The 19,476-nt window shown below is 40.7% G+C and overlaps 1 protein-coding gene across 10 annotated transcripts in view; it reads left to right on the top strand.

Annotated features, from left to right (window-relative positions):
* The first annotated feature begins 3,739 nt into the window (after window positions 1-3,739).
* The window catches only part of LOC110967960 (myelin transcription factor 1-like), a 41,178-nt gene continuing 25,441 nt past the window's right edge, over window positions 3,740-19,476 (top strand). For 3 of the 10 annotated variants that reach the window (XM_051949349.1, XM_022217731.2, XM_022217730.2), the window contains exons 1-14: window positions 3,748-4,000; window positions 5,699-5,763; window positions 5,855-5,909; window positions 7,308-7,350; window positions 7,444-7,512; window positions 8,319-8,557; window positions 10,195-11,298; window positions 12,740-12,859; window positions 13,273-13,363; window positions 13,739-13,852; window positions 13,962-14,179; window positions 15,643-15,845; window positions 15,972-16,187; window positions 16,325-16,473. In XM_051949349.1, the coding sequence (XP_051805309.1) occupies window positions 5,719-5,763; window positions 5,855-5,909; window positions 7,308-7,350; window positions 7,444-7,512; window positions 8,319-8,557; window positions 10,195-11,298; window positions 12,740-12,859; window positions 13,273-13,363; window positions 13,739-13,852; window positions 13,962-14,179; window positions 15,643-15,845; window positions 15,972-16,187; window positions 16,325-16,473 (2,666 nt within the window). In that variant the 5' untranslated portion in view covers window positions 3,748-4,000; window positions 5,699-5,718. Of the gene's footprint in view, window positions 4,001-5,695; window positions 5,764-5,854; window positions 5,910-7,307; window positions 7,351-7,443; window positions 7,513-8,318; window positions 8,558-10,194; window positions 11,299-12,739; window positions 12,860-13,272; window positions 13,364-13,738; window positions 13,853-13,961; window positions 14,180-15,642; window positions 15,846-15,971; window positions 16,188-16,324; window positions 16,474-19,476 lie in introns of all 10 variants that reach the window. The other 7 variants (XM_051949350.1, XM_051949348.1, XM_022217729.2 and 4 more) reach the window with 7 other exon arrangements.

Below are 19,476 nucleotides of genomic sequence, written 5' to 3'. Positions count from 1 at the left end.
TATGTGAAATGAATATTACTGAGAGCTAACAGCATTGTACATGTAACACTAGAGTTACATTTGTTTTATGGAACATTTCTGACTGGACAAAATTGTCCCAGCTGTTTCTTATTGAATACCCTCTTGATATCAAATTGGGGAATACCTTCGTCTGTGAAAGTGGCAACTGATCCAACACTTAATTCCAGATTAAAATTCTTAAATTATGTTTTGTGAAACTGTTCTTACCATCACCTGCCTAACAACAGCAGAAATGAGTCCAAATCAAGAAATGAATTGCTGAATACGAAGAAAAGATAATAATACTGTGCTAAGAAGTTGATCTCTCCTTTCATCAGACAAGGCTGAAGTAGAGGTGGCGATCATTTTCAGCTCTGCGATCTGCCGTATGGTATCAGAACTCAAGATGAATGACATATGTTTTCCATCAGTCACTGCCTTTAAAAGTTGCCCTTTCATTTAACACTCAAATGCTGATGAAGGCAAGACTAGATTAAATTCAACTGATTCTTGCTGTTGAGGAGATGCTTCTAATAGATTATTATAGTTGTTATAGGTGACAATATTATTCATCCTTAATCAAATGTTTCTGTCAAAGATGCTTAGCAACTTTACACAAATCAACTACAACATTACAGCTACCTGGTTCATACTGTGTAGGTCCCCCTTATGCACCCAAAGCAGCTCTGACCCATTGATGCTTAGACAGGTGTCCTTTGGAAGTGTCCTGGGGTGTCTTTTGGGCTCTGTGGGTTGCAGAATGGGTCTCTGTGGATCGGGCTTGATCCACTGCAACCCTTGATCCAGTTTGTAGTCAGGGGAATTTGGAGACCAAATTTGCAACTTTCAATTGCTGTTTTATGCTTTTAGGCAAGATGGTTAGACTAACCATGCAGAGCACTCGGCAAGTGTTCCCACTTACCATTCACAATAAAGTGATGGCGTTTTTGTTTTTAAGATTTCAACTGAGGGTGCAAATTATGAAGCTATGGATGTTATGCATACTTTCTTAGTAGTTTTTGCAAGTAGTAGTTTGGCAAGGCCACAACTGTCATAAAGTGCTGTTGCCATGCATCACACAGATGCACAACTGGGTTCATATATTGTGGTAAAACAGTTTGAAAGGCTATTTCTAGGTGGCAAGGGTACTTCATGCTACTTCATGTTACTCAACACAATTTTTTAAAATGTCCAAAGCAGCTTTGTTGACAACTCCTCTCAAAACTTCATCCACCAGCCACTGAAACATAGCTGAAACCATGTAGTCCAAATGGCATTGTTCTGAAACAAGAAATCTTCTAGGGACCCTAACTGTTGAACACTTTTGGGCTTCATGGACTACAAAAAAGAAAAAAAGAAAATCCCATTATGTCTGCAGTGCCTGCACCATGGTCATATTATCACACCTGAACTTGTTTTGTCATTCTTATCCAGGTAGTTTTCTCATGACTAGATCCTTGCTTGTGTTGTAGCTACTCTAAGATATATGTCGCTAAAAGATTAAAGTATCTGCTAAATGAAACTGTAGAATTGTCAAAGTTGGTTGATGGCATCTGCCAATATGCTTCAAGGTCAAGTCTTGTCAGGTACTTACTGTTTCACAAGCACTAAATCAAATCCTCACTCTTGGAATAGAGTAGGCACCAAAACATGAACAGCATTCAATTTAGAGAAACTAACACAAAATTTCTGTTTTGTGTCATCAGCACACGTACACTTCTAGATTGGTCAATGAGAACCCATTACAAGCATGTCCTCCATCTCATGCTTCAGTGCAGGCATCAGCTTAGCAGGAACTCTGGAGGTGGTGCCCATGATGGCTTGCTGGTTAGGTCAATGGAAACACATGTCGTGTTGAATGAGATATGTGGAACCTGGCTTGGTGCTGAAGAGCCTCCAGCTCCCCTAACTGGTCTATTGACAGATGACAGCACTCAGGGATTGACTGCTCTTCAACTTGAGCAGGAAATAACTGCTCTTGTGGTTCCTCCTCCTCCTATGCAAGCCCACAACTGTGTTCATGATGCAGGTCTAACCAGTCAATGTTTCTTCAGATTCACATGAAAAACCTGGTGGTTCTTACGACAATCTGGAGTGTTCAGTTCATAGGTGACAGGACCTACTGTCCTGTTGATCACATAGGGCCACTTAGCTAGGAGACTGCTCTCTGTAATGGGAAGAAGAAGCATTTCTTTCTTCTTCTCTTTTACAAAATCTTCTGCCAAGCCACTTTGTTGTGGTTCTGCTTTTGATGCTGCTGAGCAATGATCAGATGAATACTGGCCAAATCCTACAACTGTTAAATCTTGTCTCACATCTTTTACATATATGTGGGAATATTAAATCTTTTTCAGGTTTCGGTTCCTCCAAGGCCTCTTTTAGCACATCCAGTGGACCCCATACTGCATGACCACACAAAAGCTGGAATGGAGAAAAACGTGTTGACATTTGAGGCTCCTCTCTGTAAACGAAAAGGAGAGATGGGAACTGTCGGTCCCAGTCAGCCCTTGAGTCTTCCACAAGCTTTCTCAGTATGGATTTCAGGGTTTTGTGGAAATGTTAAACAAGATTATCTGTCTGTGTGTAGTAGGGGTTGGTTTTGAGGCCTGAGAAATAAGCAAAGGATGCAGCTTTGGTATTCCCTCAAAATAGTGACAGAATCATTGTACTGTAACATTTGCTTGTAGGGAGAAAAGAAATAGTATTAAAATGGAGATTTTACTGAAAAAAAAATAGCAGGGCTGAGTTCTGCATGGTCCACATCCTCAGGAAAACTTGCAAATTTCAGAGTGTTAGCTTGCTAGCTTGGAGGTTGTTGTTGTATACCATATAGAAGGGAATTTAGAAAATTATAACAGTAGAAGGGAAGATCAAAGGGGCCAGAAATGAATGAGCTTAACCCATAGCCTACATCAGTGAGTCAGGCTACGCATAGCCAGATCGATCTCCACTAACCAAACTCAACTTTTCTCATTGTGAAACTAAAGCTAACATTTAAATGTAACTGGAAAACTGCTCAGAGGTACGTATCAGAGTGACATCCACATGAATGCAGGTTTGGAGACTTCCCAGCAAAACATTTCATTGTGACAAGATGATAATAGTTCTTCACTTCACCTGACAGTGATTTTAATGTTGTGGGTGATTCAGTATATGTAAGTGTAGAACAAGACCTCCATGTTTATTTATGGTTTACTTGTTTTGTCTTTTGTTGTTTTTGTTGTTTGTCCCTTTCTAAAATCAACTGTAAAGAGTTTCAAATATGTTTGCATTTTCAAGACATTTAACATTTGCTATAAAATACAGAATGATATAAACAGCAACAAAATATATGTCTTTTTATTCATAGAAGGTGTGCCTTTTCCAATTTAAAAATATTTGGTTACAACACATATTTTTTATTGCAAACAATACTAATCTGTCCTTATTGGCTGCTGTGGGACACAGGAACATGGCTGTGCTCTCTGATTGGTTTCTCTCCAGCAGGCATCGAATAACTGGTGAGGTTGTTCCAGAGGTGTGACCAATACTGTTCAGCCTACCATTTGGGTCATGTAAGTTAACAGATGGTATACAGTAGTGTGAAATTCTACTACTATCACCAGCATTATTAGAACTGCCTTAGGCCAATCTCCAGCTGCTTGGTGGCTCTTTAAATATTCACACCGTGTCCTCTTCATCCCAGGGAGCGGGCAGAAGAGAGCCCAGCCCCCGCAGGGCGGTCTCTCCAAGAGCCGTTTCCAGCTGCACCTCCGCTGGTGTCCTGTAGGAGGCGGTGCAGCAGGGCTTCTGTCCATGGTGCTGAAGATTCGGCTGGCTCTGTCCGGGGTGCTGAGCGGCTCCGGGGTGCTGGGCTCAGTGTGCGGCTGCAGTCGGTCCGTCCGGTCCTCTCTGATGTTCGGCTGCTCTGTTGTGGTCGTAGTGAGCGGATTGATCAAGTAACCGTTTGTCTGCCATGTCGGTGCAGAGGGGGAGGGGAGGACAGTAGACTGAGCGCAAGGTAAGGCTTTATGTCTCTGACAAAGAGCAGTTTTATTTGTCGGTATTTACGAGGCCTTGTCTGCGGGCTTCACGCTGGAATTCACACCGAGCAGGAAAGACGTGACGAGGCGACAGTAGGCCGCCCTCTAACGTGTCAGAGTGCTCCCTGGCGGTTTTGTATTCTGAGGAGAATAATTGAAACTCGGTCCAAATGTACGCTCGGCCCCTAACCCGATTATTGTCAGCCGCTGGGCTATTTCCAGCTCCGACATTGAAGCCTTGGAGTCGATACAGCGAATTTTGCGAAGAGTGTGAACGGCTGAACGCCGCTGGCTTTTGTACGTTTCCTGTTTTGTCATTGTGCCAGTTTAAGAGAGCAGAAGGCCTCGTTCCAGTTAGCAGCCCGGCCTCCATCTCTGCTGCCCCTGTACTCTTTACCTAATGTTGTCATTTTGCTTTTCATGTAAAATGTCAACAGTCAGTGCTGGTTCAAAGTGAAGGCACGGTGAGCCTTAGTGATGCCGAGGTCTTATAGAAGGTTGGAGATCCCTTCAAGTCTTCTGTGACTCAGTTCAAAGATCCACACACTGTCACGACCACAGCTGTCAGCTGTCAAACTGCCATATAGGACGAGCCTTTGTAATCTTCTCCAATAGCAGGGATCTATTCCCAAGTTATGGTTGTACTTTTCTAATATATTTTCATTATGAGTATATTGTATTTACACATGCAATAAAATTTAGGGACACCTTTGTATGCTAACACTTTTAAATAAACTCTTGAATTCAGTAAAATAATAAAGGTGTTTTCCACGTGTTCTATTTATTTTATTTGAACGATTATTATTTGGATTTTTTATTTGCTGTCTAATGAAAGCAGCAGTTTCTCAAGACTTAAGAAAAAGAACTTATTCTACAACATGAACTGGGTTTCAGTTTGTTCTCTTAGTCTTCTCTTAGAAAGACATTTAATCTAATTTATATGTAGAAATTTTAATCTTGGTAACGAAAAAATCACAATGTGTGATCTATTAATAATTTATATTGTTGTGGCTTTAAAAGGCACTGTACATTTGTTTACTTATTTTTCTGTTAGATTTTGAAATGATGGAGCTCATTTGTCATTGCTGACTTTCCTTCCTGTCTTTTTGATTGCCTGCTCCACCCTTCTACCTCCCCAATCAGCTCCTCATATACATTCATACACACACTCCCAGCAACTTCATTGCATGGTTGTTCGTGCCAGATGTGCATCTTCAGCTGCTTAAGAGATAGGTCATCTATTTTCACATGTAGCAATCTTTGGGGTTTTACAGAGAATGGTATGAATGGAAACTAAACTTGGATAACAGGAATCTAAGAAAATATTAGCTTGGTCTGATGAGCCTGGATTTTTGCTGCAGCATTTAGGATGGTATCAGAATTTGACATAAATGTTAAAGTATGCATCCATTCTGCCTGTATCAACTATTCAGACTGGAGACAGTTGTGTAAAGCTGTGGAACACATCTTTCTGGTCCATGTTAGGCCCCTTAGTGGCATTTAAGTATCGTCTTCTCAAGTCCCTCCCTTGTCATTGATGAAGGGCATCAGTTGCTACCTGGGTTCATAGACAACAGTGAATGGAATCAAAGCATCAAAGCAGCAGATTACAACTGTGTAAAAATAATTGTAATAATTGTGTGTGTGTGTCTGTGTGTGTGTGTTTCACTCAGCAGAAAATGAGTTCAAAGGTCAGATGCTAACAGTGCAACAGAGGAGAGCCAGTCAACTCAGTGACAAAGTATGCATCTTTACATCTCTCTATTCTACCTTCATCTATGTTGCACTTCCTCACTCATGACTCTTGCTCATTTAACTCTGGTGTTATTCAGATGAGTCAAGACACTACAGAACCACGAACACGAACCCGCTCCAAAGGCATCCGGGGTCAGTTTAAGCACACCCGCACGCACACATGCGTGCGCACACAAACACACACACACACACACACACACACACACACACACACACACACACACACACACACACACACACACACACACACACACACACACACACACACAGAGGATTGGATCTGAAATGACACAGTTGTGAAATTTAAACATAACAAAATGAGCTGCAATGCCCACCATGTACACTACAAATAATTGCAGTTGTTGGAGTATCACCTGTGCCCATGTTTACTTTGTGTCAAATTAATTTGTGATACACTGACACAGACTGAAACCAAAGAATTACATGAAACTGTTGACTTCTTTAAACCGACAATTCAGAAACGTTTGTTCCCTTGCTGACATGTTTCGACAGCTCCTGCTGTCTTCCTCAGAGCGTCATCTGACGTTTGGTGACGTGTCCAAAGAATTACAGTTGCCCAACTGACTATGTGGCATTTTGATGACAATTTTCTGTATCTTGGCACTTGTATAAGAAAGATAGCGTCATAAATTAAAAACATGCTTGTAAGTAATTGAACCTTTCACTGTGTGAAACAGTAACAACAATTGTTGTCTTTTTTTTGTCACTTGTGGCTTCCCAAGTTGTAAATTTAGCTGGGATGATGGCTTGCTCTTTTTTAGCAGCAGGGTCAAGAGGTTTTATGTGGTTTCCTTCACAACTTCCAACTTCTCTTTGAACCAGTGAACATGTCTGAACTGTTGTGCCTTTGAGAATGCACATCTCCTCGGCAAGCTTCACCACTGTAGTGCTTTAATTTTGCTTTTAAATTATCTGATTTGTGAATGGCACAAGAAATAATTCTTTGTCATCACCAGCTTTAGGTAAATGGTCTGTATTTATATAGCGCTTTACTATACCTGCAAGGTACCCAAAGCGCTTTACAAGATATGTCACATTCACCCATTCACACACACATTCACACACTGATGGCGGAAGCTGCCATGCAAGGTGCTAACCACGACCCATCAGGAGCCATTAGGGGTTAAGTGTCTTGCTCAGGGACACCTCGACATGAGCATGACGGGCCAAGGATCAAACCGGCAACCCTCCGGCCACTCTACCCATTGAGTCATGCTGCCCCCAATATCACAGGTGCTCCAATATCACAGAAAAAGCTGCTCTGAGCTGAACCTCTAACCAGCTGGAACACTCTCATGCGACTGTAGCTTTTATTACAGTTTTCTTAGTTGCTTGGGCACATTTCTTTAATCACCCTTAACATTTCAAACATATTAAGTGGATTTCTCAAAACAATTCCCTCAAACAGCACCACACAATAAATAACCTGCCAAATTGTGTACCCTGTTCAAAATCCGAAATCCAAATCTTAATGTCATTGTCATGATAGTTTGTCTACTTTTTACTCAGGGACATCAGAACTGGTGGGACAAGAGATGAAGCAGGAGTTAAAGTAAGTGATTCTGTGCTTTAGCAGAAGGGCATCATAATGTATGAAATGTGTGTTGTGTGTATGAAGTGTACATTTGTTTTTTATGTGTGTCAGTAGCACTTGTCCCACGCCTGGATGTGATGGCAAAGGCCACGTCAGTGGAAGATACTCACGACATAGAAGGTAGGTATTATTGTCCCACCTTAAACCTACTATAAATCAAACTTTGTGCAAACAGACAGCCAGTTAACATGAACACAAATTTAGGACTTCATGAGGTATAATATATTTTTGCATATATGAAAATATCTAGCCAATATTAAGCCAGTTATTGTGTAATTGCACATTTGGAACAATATAACAAACACAGTAGAGCTCATAAATTTAAAATAATACTGGTTTCAAACTAAAGTGTGGCAACAATTCAAGACATGGAGTTAGTTGTGAACAGTATTTGGAAAGGAATACGCTGGAACTTCCAGCTGGAGCATGGTAACCAGTGCCTTAGTAGCCTGTCTGACAAGGTGGTTAGAAGCAAGCAGTGAGCAAAAGGTGGACTCAGTCGAATTCACAACTCAGTCGAGTTGTGTAACTGAGAAGGCTGAAAGACAGTAAAAGATCAGCCAAGAGGTTCAGAGGACCTGGGGCAGTCAAAGCAGAGTTGGCTATGATGTTACAACCACATGGTAATGATGAAACAAACTGGTGAAGAGTGGAGTGAAGAGCTGGAGTTAAAGTACTGCAGAGGCCTGACTGGTGGATGAGGTGTGTAGATTGATAGACAACCAACAAGTCGCCGCATTTTGACATACACACACTAACACACAGGAAAGAAAAACAGGAGACAAATAAATGACAAAAAGGAAAGGGGAAAACAATAAAAACACAAAGAAGAGGATGAAGGGAGTAGCTGCACCATGACAGTTTCTATCTTTTGTGTTTATGTTTGATGTTAATATTCACTTACATACCCAGTCCTCTCTCCTCAGCATACTTGGGTGCCCAATTGTGAAGAAAAGGAAGCTAGAGGAAGCTGAGGCCGAGGAGAACCAGTCTGCTCCCAAGAGGAAGAACCAATCTGTCAAACAGGCAACAGATGAAGGTACCACTGCAGACAGTGACACAGCCGAAGAGGAGGAGGAACAGAAAGAAGAGGAAGGGAAGGAGGAAGAAGACATAAAAGACAAGAAGAAAAACAAAATAAAAGGCAAGCCAGAGTCATTAAAAAGTGAGTGAAACCAAATTACGGTAGACCTGTTACAACAAAAAAGCCAGTGAAGACAGGACATAATGACAGAACAAGTGAAATTAGAGTCTCACTTCCTCATGAAACAAATGTGCAGAAGAGCAAAGTTTTGCTGAACTTGCAGATCACAACACCAACAGCAGGCTAGGTTAGGAAGGTACTGGAACTCCCTTTACCTAATGTAAAGAATAAGTAAAAAATATACAATAAAATTGTGAAAACCATCCCTAAGGATGAAAAAAATGAACATGAAAACAATGATAGTATTTTTCATGGTTTTCACAAAGATTGTGGGTCTGCAGCCATGCTAGCAATTCGGCACAATAATGCTGAGCTGAACAGGACACAAATTTAAGAAAATATTACATAAAATGTTTCGGTTGTGCCCCCATGTGCTGCTTAAACAGGCAGCTTGACGCTGATTCTCTAAGACTGTGAATTTTTCCAGAGGGATAGACACCATTCTTCCAAAGGGTATTCTCTCATTTGGTGTTTTGATGATCTTGGTGGGCTACAATATCAGTCTAAAATCTTCCATAGATCTTCATCTGAGTTGAAATCTGTGACTCTGAAGGCCACACATAATTTGAGGCATCAGACTATTCAGTGAGCCCTTATACCCTATGGATAGGGGCACTGCCATGCTGGAAGTAACCTTTTCCATCAGGACAGAAATGTTTCATCACAGCATAAAGGTGATCACTTGGAACAACTTTAATTGATTTACAGTGATCCTTCCCTTTAAGGAGTCAAGTGGACCCAAAACATGCCTCCCACGGCATGAGAGAGCAACTGGATTTCATCACTGTAGGAGACGAGAGTTCAGGTTTTAATTTGTAACTCATCTGTACTAACATCAGTGTGCTAACATGCTATTAATGATTAACGTTAACATGCTGATGTTTAGAAGGTAATGGGTTTTTTTGTCACCGTAACAGTGTGTTATTATAGTTTAGCTTGTTAGCATGCTGATTACTAATTAATTATCACTAAACAGCACAGCTGAGGCTGGTGGGATTGTCATTAGTTTTAACTGATTTTGAAGACATGCACAAATTCTGATCCGAATCAGAACCATCGTCCATACAGATCATCATTTAATTAAATTCATTCATTAGCATCCAAAATGCAAATGGATGCTGTTTGCATATGTAGGAGATATTTAGGAAAGAAGCCTATGTAAAGCAGAGAAACATCATTTATGAAATGTATGATACCAATCAGTTTACAGCATCCAACCAAAAGAAAGAATGAGTGTTTTTCATTCCAATGTATGAAAACTTTCTTTGTTTAAAGTTGATATGAAGAAGTTTCAAAGTTGCACTGTGTAACAAGGTGTCACAAATGAGTTTGTACTCGAGTACAGAAGTTAAAAATCACAGCAATATTTCAGAACCAATAATATGGAGTAGGTCAGTTTGACTATAGTATTTTGCAGAGTGGGGACTTTGGCTGGAAAGAGTAGTGGCAACTAACTTTCAGGCTTCACTATATTTATGCTAAACAAGTCAACTACAAAGTCAGTCATAATGCATGTTTCCAGTTGTACATTACAGTAAAGAAATAACAAAGGCAAAAAATATGTGACAATGTTCTTTATCTATACTTTGAATCTACAGCTGATTGCTCACTGGTGAACACAGCAGACACAGAAATAGCAGTTTGTCCTCTGGCCGACGAGAACAAGAACAAAAGCGTCACCTCAGGGACTGAGAACAAAAGTGAAAGTGAGAATACTAGTGAGGAAGAGAAGCCAATATTGCTCACTGATGACCACCAGCAGGAGGACACAGAGACGAAGGACGAAGAGGATGCTCAGCTGGTGACACAGGAGCCACCATCAGAGCAACCTGCAGAGGAAACGGGTGTTAGTGAGATTAAAGAGACAAATGAGGAGGAAAAGAATGAAGCAACAGAAGTAAAGGAAGAGGAAGAACTGCAAGAAAAACAAGAGGATATTTTCGAGGAGAGAGAGGTGGAAAGACAGATGATAAGCAAGGAAAATTCTGATCACCAGTACTCAAGTGGAGATTACAACCATCAGGCCAAAGAATCAAACCGGGAACAGAGTGAGAGGGTTGAGCAGGATGAGGAAGAAGATGAGGAGCAGCAGGACGAGGAAGAGGAGGATGAAGAGGAAGAGGAGGGAGCAGAGAGGGATGTCCTCCAAGAGAATTACAGACCTTACACTTTGAGTCCATGCACTCAGGGATCTGAAGCCGAGGTGCTACTCAGGGAAGTAAAGGTTAGCACCCCCATGACTGAGGAAGAAGAGGAATATGAAGAGCAGGAAGAGGAGAGAGAAGAAGGGGAGGATGAGATGCAGGGAAAAGAAGAAGGTGAGGTACTGGAAGAGGAGGAGGAAGAGGAGGATTCCAGCAAGGCATCTCCAACTACTGTGGTTATCGAAGTCCACTCTGAGGAGGATGATGATGAGGAAGATGAGGAGGAGGAAGAAGAGGAGGAGGAAGAGGAGGAAGAGGTTGAGGAAGGTGACGAGCAAGATCGTATCTCAGAAGGTTCAGGAATCACAGATGACTCAGAGAATTGGGATATGACTCGGGGCAACCTGGGGTTGCTGGAGCAGGCTATCGCACTGAAGGCAGAGGAGGTGAAGGGAGGTCAGGAGATCCGCAGCTCCCCAGACTACCAACCATTCAGCACCTCCAGCAAAAGCTCTGAGGCTGTTGCTGTGGCACGCCGCACCACTCACTACAGTAAAGGTAAAGGTCTACCCATGGTTACTAATAACTCAGAAAAAGTCATGCTGTTTCTATTATTGTAGAGAATAGAGGTTATGATCCTGTTAAGATTGCTGTTAAAAATTTCGGTGTTCAGTGAATGCCCTATACTTATAATAATAAGAATGTCCTGATCAAGTTTTTTTGCCACCAATTTGATCCGTGTCATTTAATATTTAGAATCTGCCAATACTGAGTCCCAATCTGAGACCATTTTATTAGATAATACACATTGCAAGTACATTAAAGTTCCAAAATATCCATCCTGTGTATCTGCTTGACAGCTGTTCCACAGTGTTATGTGGGTGATTGCGAACTGTGTACTGAAACTCTGGCAGGACACTGTTTGAAATGTAGTGTGGAGAGGGTTAAGTGTACCATGGCTCCACAAGCTCCGGAAGACAGAGAAAACCTGTATTCTCTACAAGCTTGCCAAATGATGCATTGTGGATTAGCTGTAGCAGCTGGTTGCACCACCAGATGGTTGTTTAAGAATATTCTTTGAAATTCACATCCTAGTATCCTGCTACATATTGTAGTCTGTCTTTACGACACCTGTATCATAGTGGATGTGAACAAAGAATTGGACTTTGGTTCGAGTAGATTCTGATGAGTTAAAGAATGCTTTGGTCAGCCCCAATCCCAGTCTTTGAAACTGGATTAGGACATCCTTATAGTTTAGGCAAAAACATGCATTTTTTTTTTTTTTTGGTTTGTAATCATGTTTTATTAGTGAAATGGTCATAATAACATGTAATTATTTGGATAAAAAAGCCACCCAGGTTGGGAAGAATAGAAGAAAAGCAGCTCATGAGTCTTTAGTCACAATCAATAAGAGCATGGATCTAGTAGAGGCTGCCCTGGTCCTGGATCTGCCTCAGTAGTGCCTTTGAACACTGTATAATTCAAATGAAAGAGAAATTACCCAGAAAAAAATGAGTACTGAAGAGAAGTAAACAATGGATAAAAAGGATAAAATGGAGGAAAAAAACAGAAGAGATAAAAACAAGGAAGCCAACCTATAATCTAAGTCCAGTTAAACATTATTTTATGGAATTGTCTGGTGTTAATACTTTTTGTTGCATTTGTTAGTCCAGTGCACTTTTGCCAAATTTACACTATTCATAATTTTCTTAACCTAGTTTTGTTCAAGTGAGTGGCTTCCAATGGCAAACAATTGCCCTCTTTATGCTTTTGTGACTGTAATTAGTCAACAGTTCAAGGCTGTTGTGAAAATTCATAATCAAAATGCATTTATTTTGTACATTTTTTTTAAATTCAATCTTAATAAAACTAAACCTGTACCTAAGTCTGGTTCTCTAGTCAATATAAACTCCTCACAGGTTTTGTAGCAGGACCCACTCCTTATACTTGTTACTGTTGTAGTTTAATTTCTTATCTACATCACATTCTCCTTTTTCAGAAAAGAAGGAAGTGAAGTGTCCAACCCCAGGATGTGATGGGACAGGTCATGTGACTGGGCTGTACCCTCATCATCGCAGTCTGTCTGGATGTCCTCACAAAGACCGAATCCCCCCAGAGAGTGAGTACACGTTACCAAATACCAGAGACCGGTACACTAATGTGACTTGATGCATATTTCTGTCACTTTCAGAGTTATTGCAGTTGTCACAGTGATATCAGTCATTTTAACATCTTTATTTGGATGCTCAGCAGCTTGGGAGCTTTGATATTATATATGTATTCATGTATGTATGTGTATCATTGCTGTTTTAATTATTATAATTACTACAACAAGGATTTTTATTACAATTACAATCGCTACATCCTTCTGTTATTGAATAAATTGCTAATACTTTCATTACCACCACTGCTTTTTCAGCTCATGTTTTTGCTGCACATCTACTCTTATTACTCCTGTTTCTGATATGTAACTGATGTGTAACAACAATTTAAACACACTGACCTGAGTTTGCTTCTGCTGTGTGTCTGTAGTCCTGGCCATGCATGAGAACGTCTTGAAGTGTCCTACTCCTGGCTGCACAGGCCAAGGGCATGTCAACAGCAACCGCAACACACACCGCAGGTACATACATACATGCAGGGACAGAAACACAGTATAAATCTACATCAGAAGTAGCTCTTGCTACAGAAATCATTGACATTTGTTTTTTGTATACAGTTTGTGGTTTGACAGCATTTCAGCTTAATACAGCAATGGTCACAGCATATTTTTTTAGCCATTCAGAGTCTGTAGAATTTTGGAATGACTAGAATAATAATGGTAAACATTTCCAAATAAATTTGCACAGGATTTTGAGTGAAACCTCAAAGAGAACTAATCTCAGCTAATACTGCTGACATATACCTACAAGGCCTTGTCAAATATTAAATGTTTACCTATTTAATCAAGAATTTTATTTCATTAAATGCAAACATCTGGATATGCCTCCTCTTTCAGTCTGTCTGGCTGTCCAATCGCAGCAGCAGCTAAGCTGAACAAGAACCAGGACAAACAGGTTCATTTACAGGCTTCAGCCAGCGAACCCTCTTCCAACTCTGACAGAGTGCTCAGGTGAGACATGCAAGCAAGTTTTTTTTTAATCATTATTATTCTGTTTTTTAAAACACTGCTTGCTCATGTCTCCTGGGTAATAATACATAACTTATGACTTTTCCTCCAGGCCCATGTGTTTTGTGAAACAGCTAGAGATCCCTCAGTACGGCAGCTACCGGCCCAACACGGTGACCACCACGCCTCGAGCTAATCTAGCCAAGGAGCTGGAGAAATACTCCAAGGTGTCTTTTGACTATGCAAGCTTTGATGTCCAGGTGTTTGGAAAGCGTATGCTCATTCCAAAGACACCCAGCACAGCTGAAACATCACCTAAAGCCTTCAAATGTAAGATCCACACACTTTACCCCCCTGCCCCACATCTACGTTGGATTTTGATGTGGAATTAGACATAATTTGACATAAAATTGCACTTTTTTAACATTACCTCCACAATGTTGATGCTGTTTTGAAGTGTATTAGCACTGTGAGTTAGTGCTATTATTTGTCATTTGTAATTTTCTTAAATAATTAGACAAATGCAGTGATGTTACATTATAGCACATCCATTTCAGAGGTTAACCAGTGCTAGGTTTATGAGGCTGATACTGTTATTGATGTTTTACAGCCAAAAAAATTGTTTTAAAAAGTCAGTATATACTATATCAAACAATTCAGTTAAAGGTCCAAAATATTAATTTGTTTGCACAGATTAACAGACAACAAATTTGAACAACAGCTGTTAAGACAGCACAACTTTGTTCATCAGGTAGTTGGCTAAAGTATGTTTACTTTTCATCCTTGTTTTCTTATTTTTTGCAAAGGTTTTATCATTGCTGCTTTTTTCATAGTCCATGCTCCTTATCAAAATAGAGACTTCCAGAAACACAATGTCTAAACAACGGGGAAACTAAATCACAAAAACAAGACAATGACCATTTAGGAATAGCAAAGTTAGAGGATATGGTAGGAAAACACCCTAAAAACAACATCACAAAAGGCAAGACTGTTAATAGAATAGCATACCCAAGATACAAACATCCAAGGATGAGAGGAATTGATTAGATGTTTAATTAAGGAAATGTATATGATCCCCTTGGACCTCAAGAAGTTTTATTATGGTTTTGTCAGAAAGTAATGTGCAGATTCTGACAAATAAACAGGACTGCATCCTAAATCTATTGTATAATGTCAAGAATTTTATATATTTTATAATCCATGAAAATTTGTGTATATTAATGAGTTTGGGGGGGGGGGGGGTGCCTGCCAGGCTCCATACATTACTATGAGATTGCTTTCATTACACCACCCTTTATAGTTCATCATTTACAGAGTTGTAGTTGAAGTAGTCGCTGCTCAACTCTGGGACTGCTTTGATTATACATGCTTCCCATCAATGGTGCCCAAACACATTGGAAAGTTCTAAAGTTCCCAGAAATGCTGTATGTGTATGTCATGAATCAGCACACACACAGTGCTACAGCCCAGTGTGTATGTAGCTGCTGTACCCTGTAAAAAGTCAGTCTTCCAGAAACAGCTACAGAGCCCATGTGGATGACAGATGTGGCTACACAATATCTCCTCATGGTACAAGTGCTGTCAAGTCTTTTTGCAATGGGAACAGCCTGTGCGGCCACAAATTTTAGACTGCACATACTCATCAGCAGAGGGGTCCCATGTGTACTTGGGCACATTACTAAATTTATCTAGTGGACCATTGTGTTTTCATGGATACAAAAACTGCAGGATACACAGTAGCCTGATGTTTTTCTCTGGTTCTAGCAAATTCATTCTGTTTCATTCTCACACAGCTAAATCATTCCCCAAGGCATCCTCCCCAAGTCACAGTGCGTCGGGAGGCTTTTCTAAGAGCACCTTGTCCTCCAGTGGTTATGACTATAGCCAAGATGCAGAGGCAGCCCACATGGCAGCAACAGCCATCCTCAACCTGTCCACTCGCTGCTGGGAGAGACCAGAGGCTCTGAGCACCAAACCCAAGGACCCCTGCACCAAGGTACATTTGCTTTCCTTCAGACAGATTGTTCTTGGGATTTTTTTTAGCCTAGTTTAGCAAAGTATAATGGGCAGCATTCTCATATTCCTTGATATTTTAGAAATTTCAAGTACCTTATTCCTACAGGAGTCAGATATTGAGGTGGATGAGAATGGCACCTTGGACCTCAGCATGAAGAAGACCAATAGGGAGATCATGCAGTCTCCCGAGCCTTCATCCTCTTCATCTTCCTCCTCTCAACATATGGGAGCCACCTTGTCTCAGGGCCATTCTCAGCCAGACTGGGAGGGGCCACTAGACTTCACCAAACCAACTGGAGTCAAGGAGGAAGACCATGAGGAGGTACTGAACAGACCAACATTCCTGTGATAAAAGACAAGTAAATAAAAAGGAAGTAATTCCTAGTGTTTAGTAATACACAGCATAATTTATCAGAGGGTACCTGAATTTTGGGAAACCTATATATTACTGTTCTTCAGGTGGAGTATGCAGCCCCCTCATACACTTCATCTGAGGGTGAGGAAGAGGACCAGGAGAACCTGGAGGACAGGAAGTACCCTGGTGAGGTCACCACCAGCAGCTTCAAGGTCAAGTTTCAGCCCAAAGACAGCAAAAAAGAGGTTCTTGTGTAAGTCACTTTTTTTTTTTTTTTTTTTTTTTTTTTTTACAAATTCCTCCATTGAAAGTAGGCCCAAAAGTATTCCATTTGTCATTTCACAAGTGGTAACTATAAAAAGCCCTCTTTATGAGTTTTGTTTTCTGAAATAAACCAAAAATAATAGATATTATTCAAAAGGAGTCTTAAGGGTATCAGACTATTAGATTTACTCGAAGTACCTGGAGTTTGAATAGACCTAATGTGGGACAAGAATCAACCAGCAAAAAATATTGTGATTGGCTGTCTCAACCAATCCAATCTGCAATACATCCAACCAGGCACAGGTAAATTTGCAGTCTGAAAAGACAAACAAAAATGCACATTTCAGCTAACGTCCATTGTTTCAAATAATTAAACCCCACTGTGCTGAACACAGCATTAGGTTCACAATTGTCACTAAGACATCATGACCATGGCATGAGTGAAATTCAGTCCTGAAAGCCTAGATGTGGTAATACTTCATAATACTGTCTGGCGTTTAAATGAAAAACAATACAATAGTTATTGCTTCTTACTGGTAGAAGACAAGAAGAGAGAAGCAACAACTGGGACTCTTAGAGAAAAGAAGAAAAACATTTTTGCTGTAGATACTGGAGGTCCCCAATAGTTTGTAATCCAGAAATACTGACAAAACTGTGATTGTTTTAAAGGTTGTACACATTTTCTTTTCAGATTTTCTTACCTCAATGTACCCCGAGGTTCTCTGGTGTACTAGAGGTATGCCAGTGAACCTCATTCTTTCACTATCACCACTCCGTAAATGAAGCACAATTATTTCAATTCATTTTTAACTCCTAAAAGTACTCCCATTTTTAGCCTACTTTGTTAACCTGCTTTGTGTCTATTAGGGTCAGTGGGTTACCAGTTTTTCATACTGCTAGTTTCACCTCTTTTCTACAACTATGTCATACTGCAGCTCCTAGTACTGGGTTGCCATATCCAGAGGCCTTGGAAGACAAACTGCATCTATTCCTACTCTCAGATTCGTTAGCCAAACGTTTATTAGTTCTCTTCAGCATCAGTGATTCCTCCTTCCAGCGTACCAGCCCCGAATTGTCTCTAGTTTCAGTGCATCTACATCAACAATTAATTGTTGGTAATTATATGAACTTAGCACGTTCCCCTCTTGCCTCTAGAGTAACCTTAACCTGAACTGTCATATATGGTACAGCTCCATACCATTCCAAGGACTTGACCACACTTCAATTTCCACATGCCTGCTCCCTCTGCAGAGGCATATTCTGTCTCTCTTTGCCAGCTTGAAGAAAAGTACTAGATGTCAACTGAACAGTTATCATCAACCTCATTTTGGTGGAGCAAGTTTCTACCACATTCAGTTCATCTTCAGCAGTTCAACTAGGACACCTTCTGGGAAATTTTGACTAGAAACTCTACCATTGCATCTTTGCCACCTGCTTATGTTTTTCCTGCATGTGCCGCTCCTTCTCATCTTGCTACTGCATACAACATACCTGCTTAACACATCCCACAACCTCCTAGCTTCTTCTCGATGACTCTGAGGGTGAATGTTGTGCTTGTCATGCAGTTGAAATGGTGCAAGTTAGAAGAAACTGTACACTTCTTTATCTCTTTACAGAGTTACCAGACCAGCACTGACTTGTCTCGGTACTCTTGTTGCTTGAAAAGTTAGCTTGCAAACTTTCTCTCATAGCTGCTGGTGCTTGCAAAATTTGTTTAAACTCAATTAGCAGCATATGCAGGAAGGTTCTTGTGTTGATGCCGTGGAGAAGAATTCATTGCGCCTCCCAAAGTACAGTATCTCTGCTCAGAGGTCAGAGCTGAGAGGAGAGAGACCTAAGGAGACCAGAAAACAGGAGCTTTAGTTTGGGTGACATGCTCTGGGACAGTGGTGTAGGTAAAACCTGATCACAGCTACAGGAGGTGACTGGAGGAGGAGTACCAGATACAAGTTCAGTTTAGCTTAGGTCTATTAGGTGTAAAGACCTGAAGTCTGCTCAAAACAGTCCCAGATTCTGTGGACTCACAACTGTTCAAAGAGATAAAGATAGCGGCTACGATCACTTTTTTTCTCAACTCCTTTTCCCAAAATTCTAAATTAGTCCTATCAGTATAGCACTAGGACATATTCCAGGGAAAAAAAACATATCGTTATAGACTTTTAAGCTCTCTATGGCAGTCATAACCCAAGCATTAGTAGCATAATCTCCACTGACAATTTTTTCTATTCCATTTGTAAACTTGCCCCCAGAAGTTGGTGACTTTCAAAAGCCTACCCAATTTCCGTCTACCCAGTTTCTAATTTGTTGACTCTTGTCTTGTCTATTGGAAAAGTCAGCCATACTTCACAGAATGGCTCACATTTAGCTGCAAGAGCAGCCTCAAACTGATTTACCCAGTATCCGAAGCCTTGTGGTGTTTCCTGAACAATAATGCTGAAATTCTGCGTCTGGTCCATCTCCTCAGTGATTTCCTAGTCATATCTTCTCCTTCATCACCTCCAGTTCACAGTAGGCTTGGGCGGTATCCAAATTTTGATACCGTCAAACTTCCTTCACATTTTACTGGGGTATACCGTATTACCGTGACTATTACTGTTACTGGCTTGTGCCTTCACGTTCGGAAATTGAATACTCACAGCAGTGAGTGGGTGGTTGATTCGGAGATGCGTCCTTAGGTTAGAGGCGTTTCCATCTCTTGCGATCACCTTTTGATTGCACAATTTACAAATTGCTTCATCAGTATTTACCGGCTTTCCTTTCTCGTTTGCCTGGAACTCGAAATACTCCCAAACTGCAGAAGTTGTGTTCTTTTTTGACACCAAGTCAGTCCGTGCGAGATCTGCCATCTTCCCCCCCCTCTCTCTCCTCCGCGCTGTCACGTGACAATGTCATGTTCATAAACTTTATGGAAAGTCTCCAAAAGTAGGCTAAAACATAACTATTTAAGTGCTACTGGACAGAGAATCAATTTTAGGCATTAAATTACTTTTAT

The sequence above is a fragment of the Acanthochromis polyacanthus genome, chromosome 6 (genome assembly GCF_021347895.1).
Source record: "Acanthochromis polyacanthus isolate Apoly-LR-REF ecotype Palm Island chromosome 6, KAUST_Apoly_ChrSc, whole genome shotgun sequence".
Lineage (NCBI taxonomy): Eukaryota > Metazoa > Chordata > Actinopteri > Pomacentridae > Acanthochromis > Acanthochromis polyacanthus.
The sequence above is the reverse complement of the archived record's forward strand: the minus strand, read 5'-3'. Positions and strand labels throughout refer to the sequence as shown.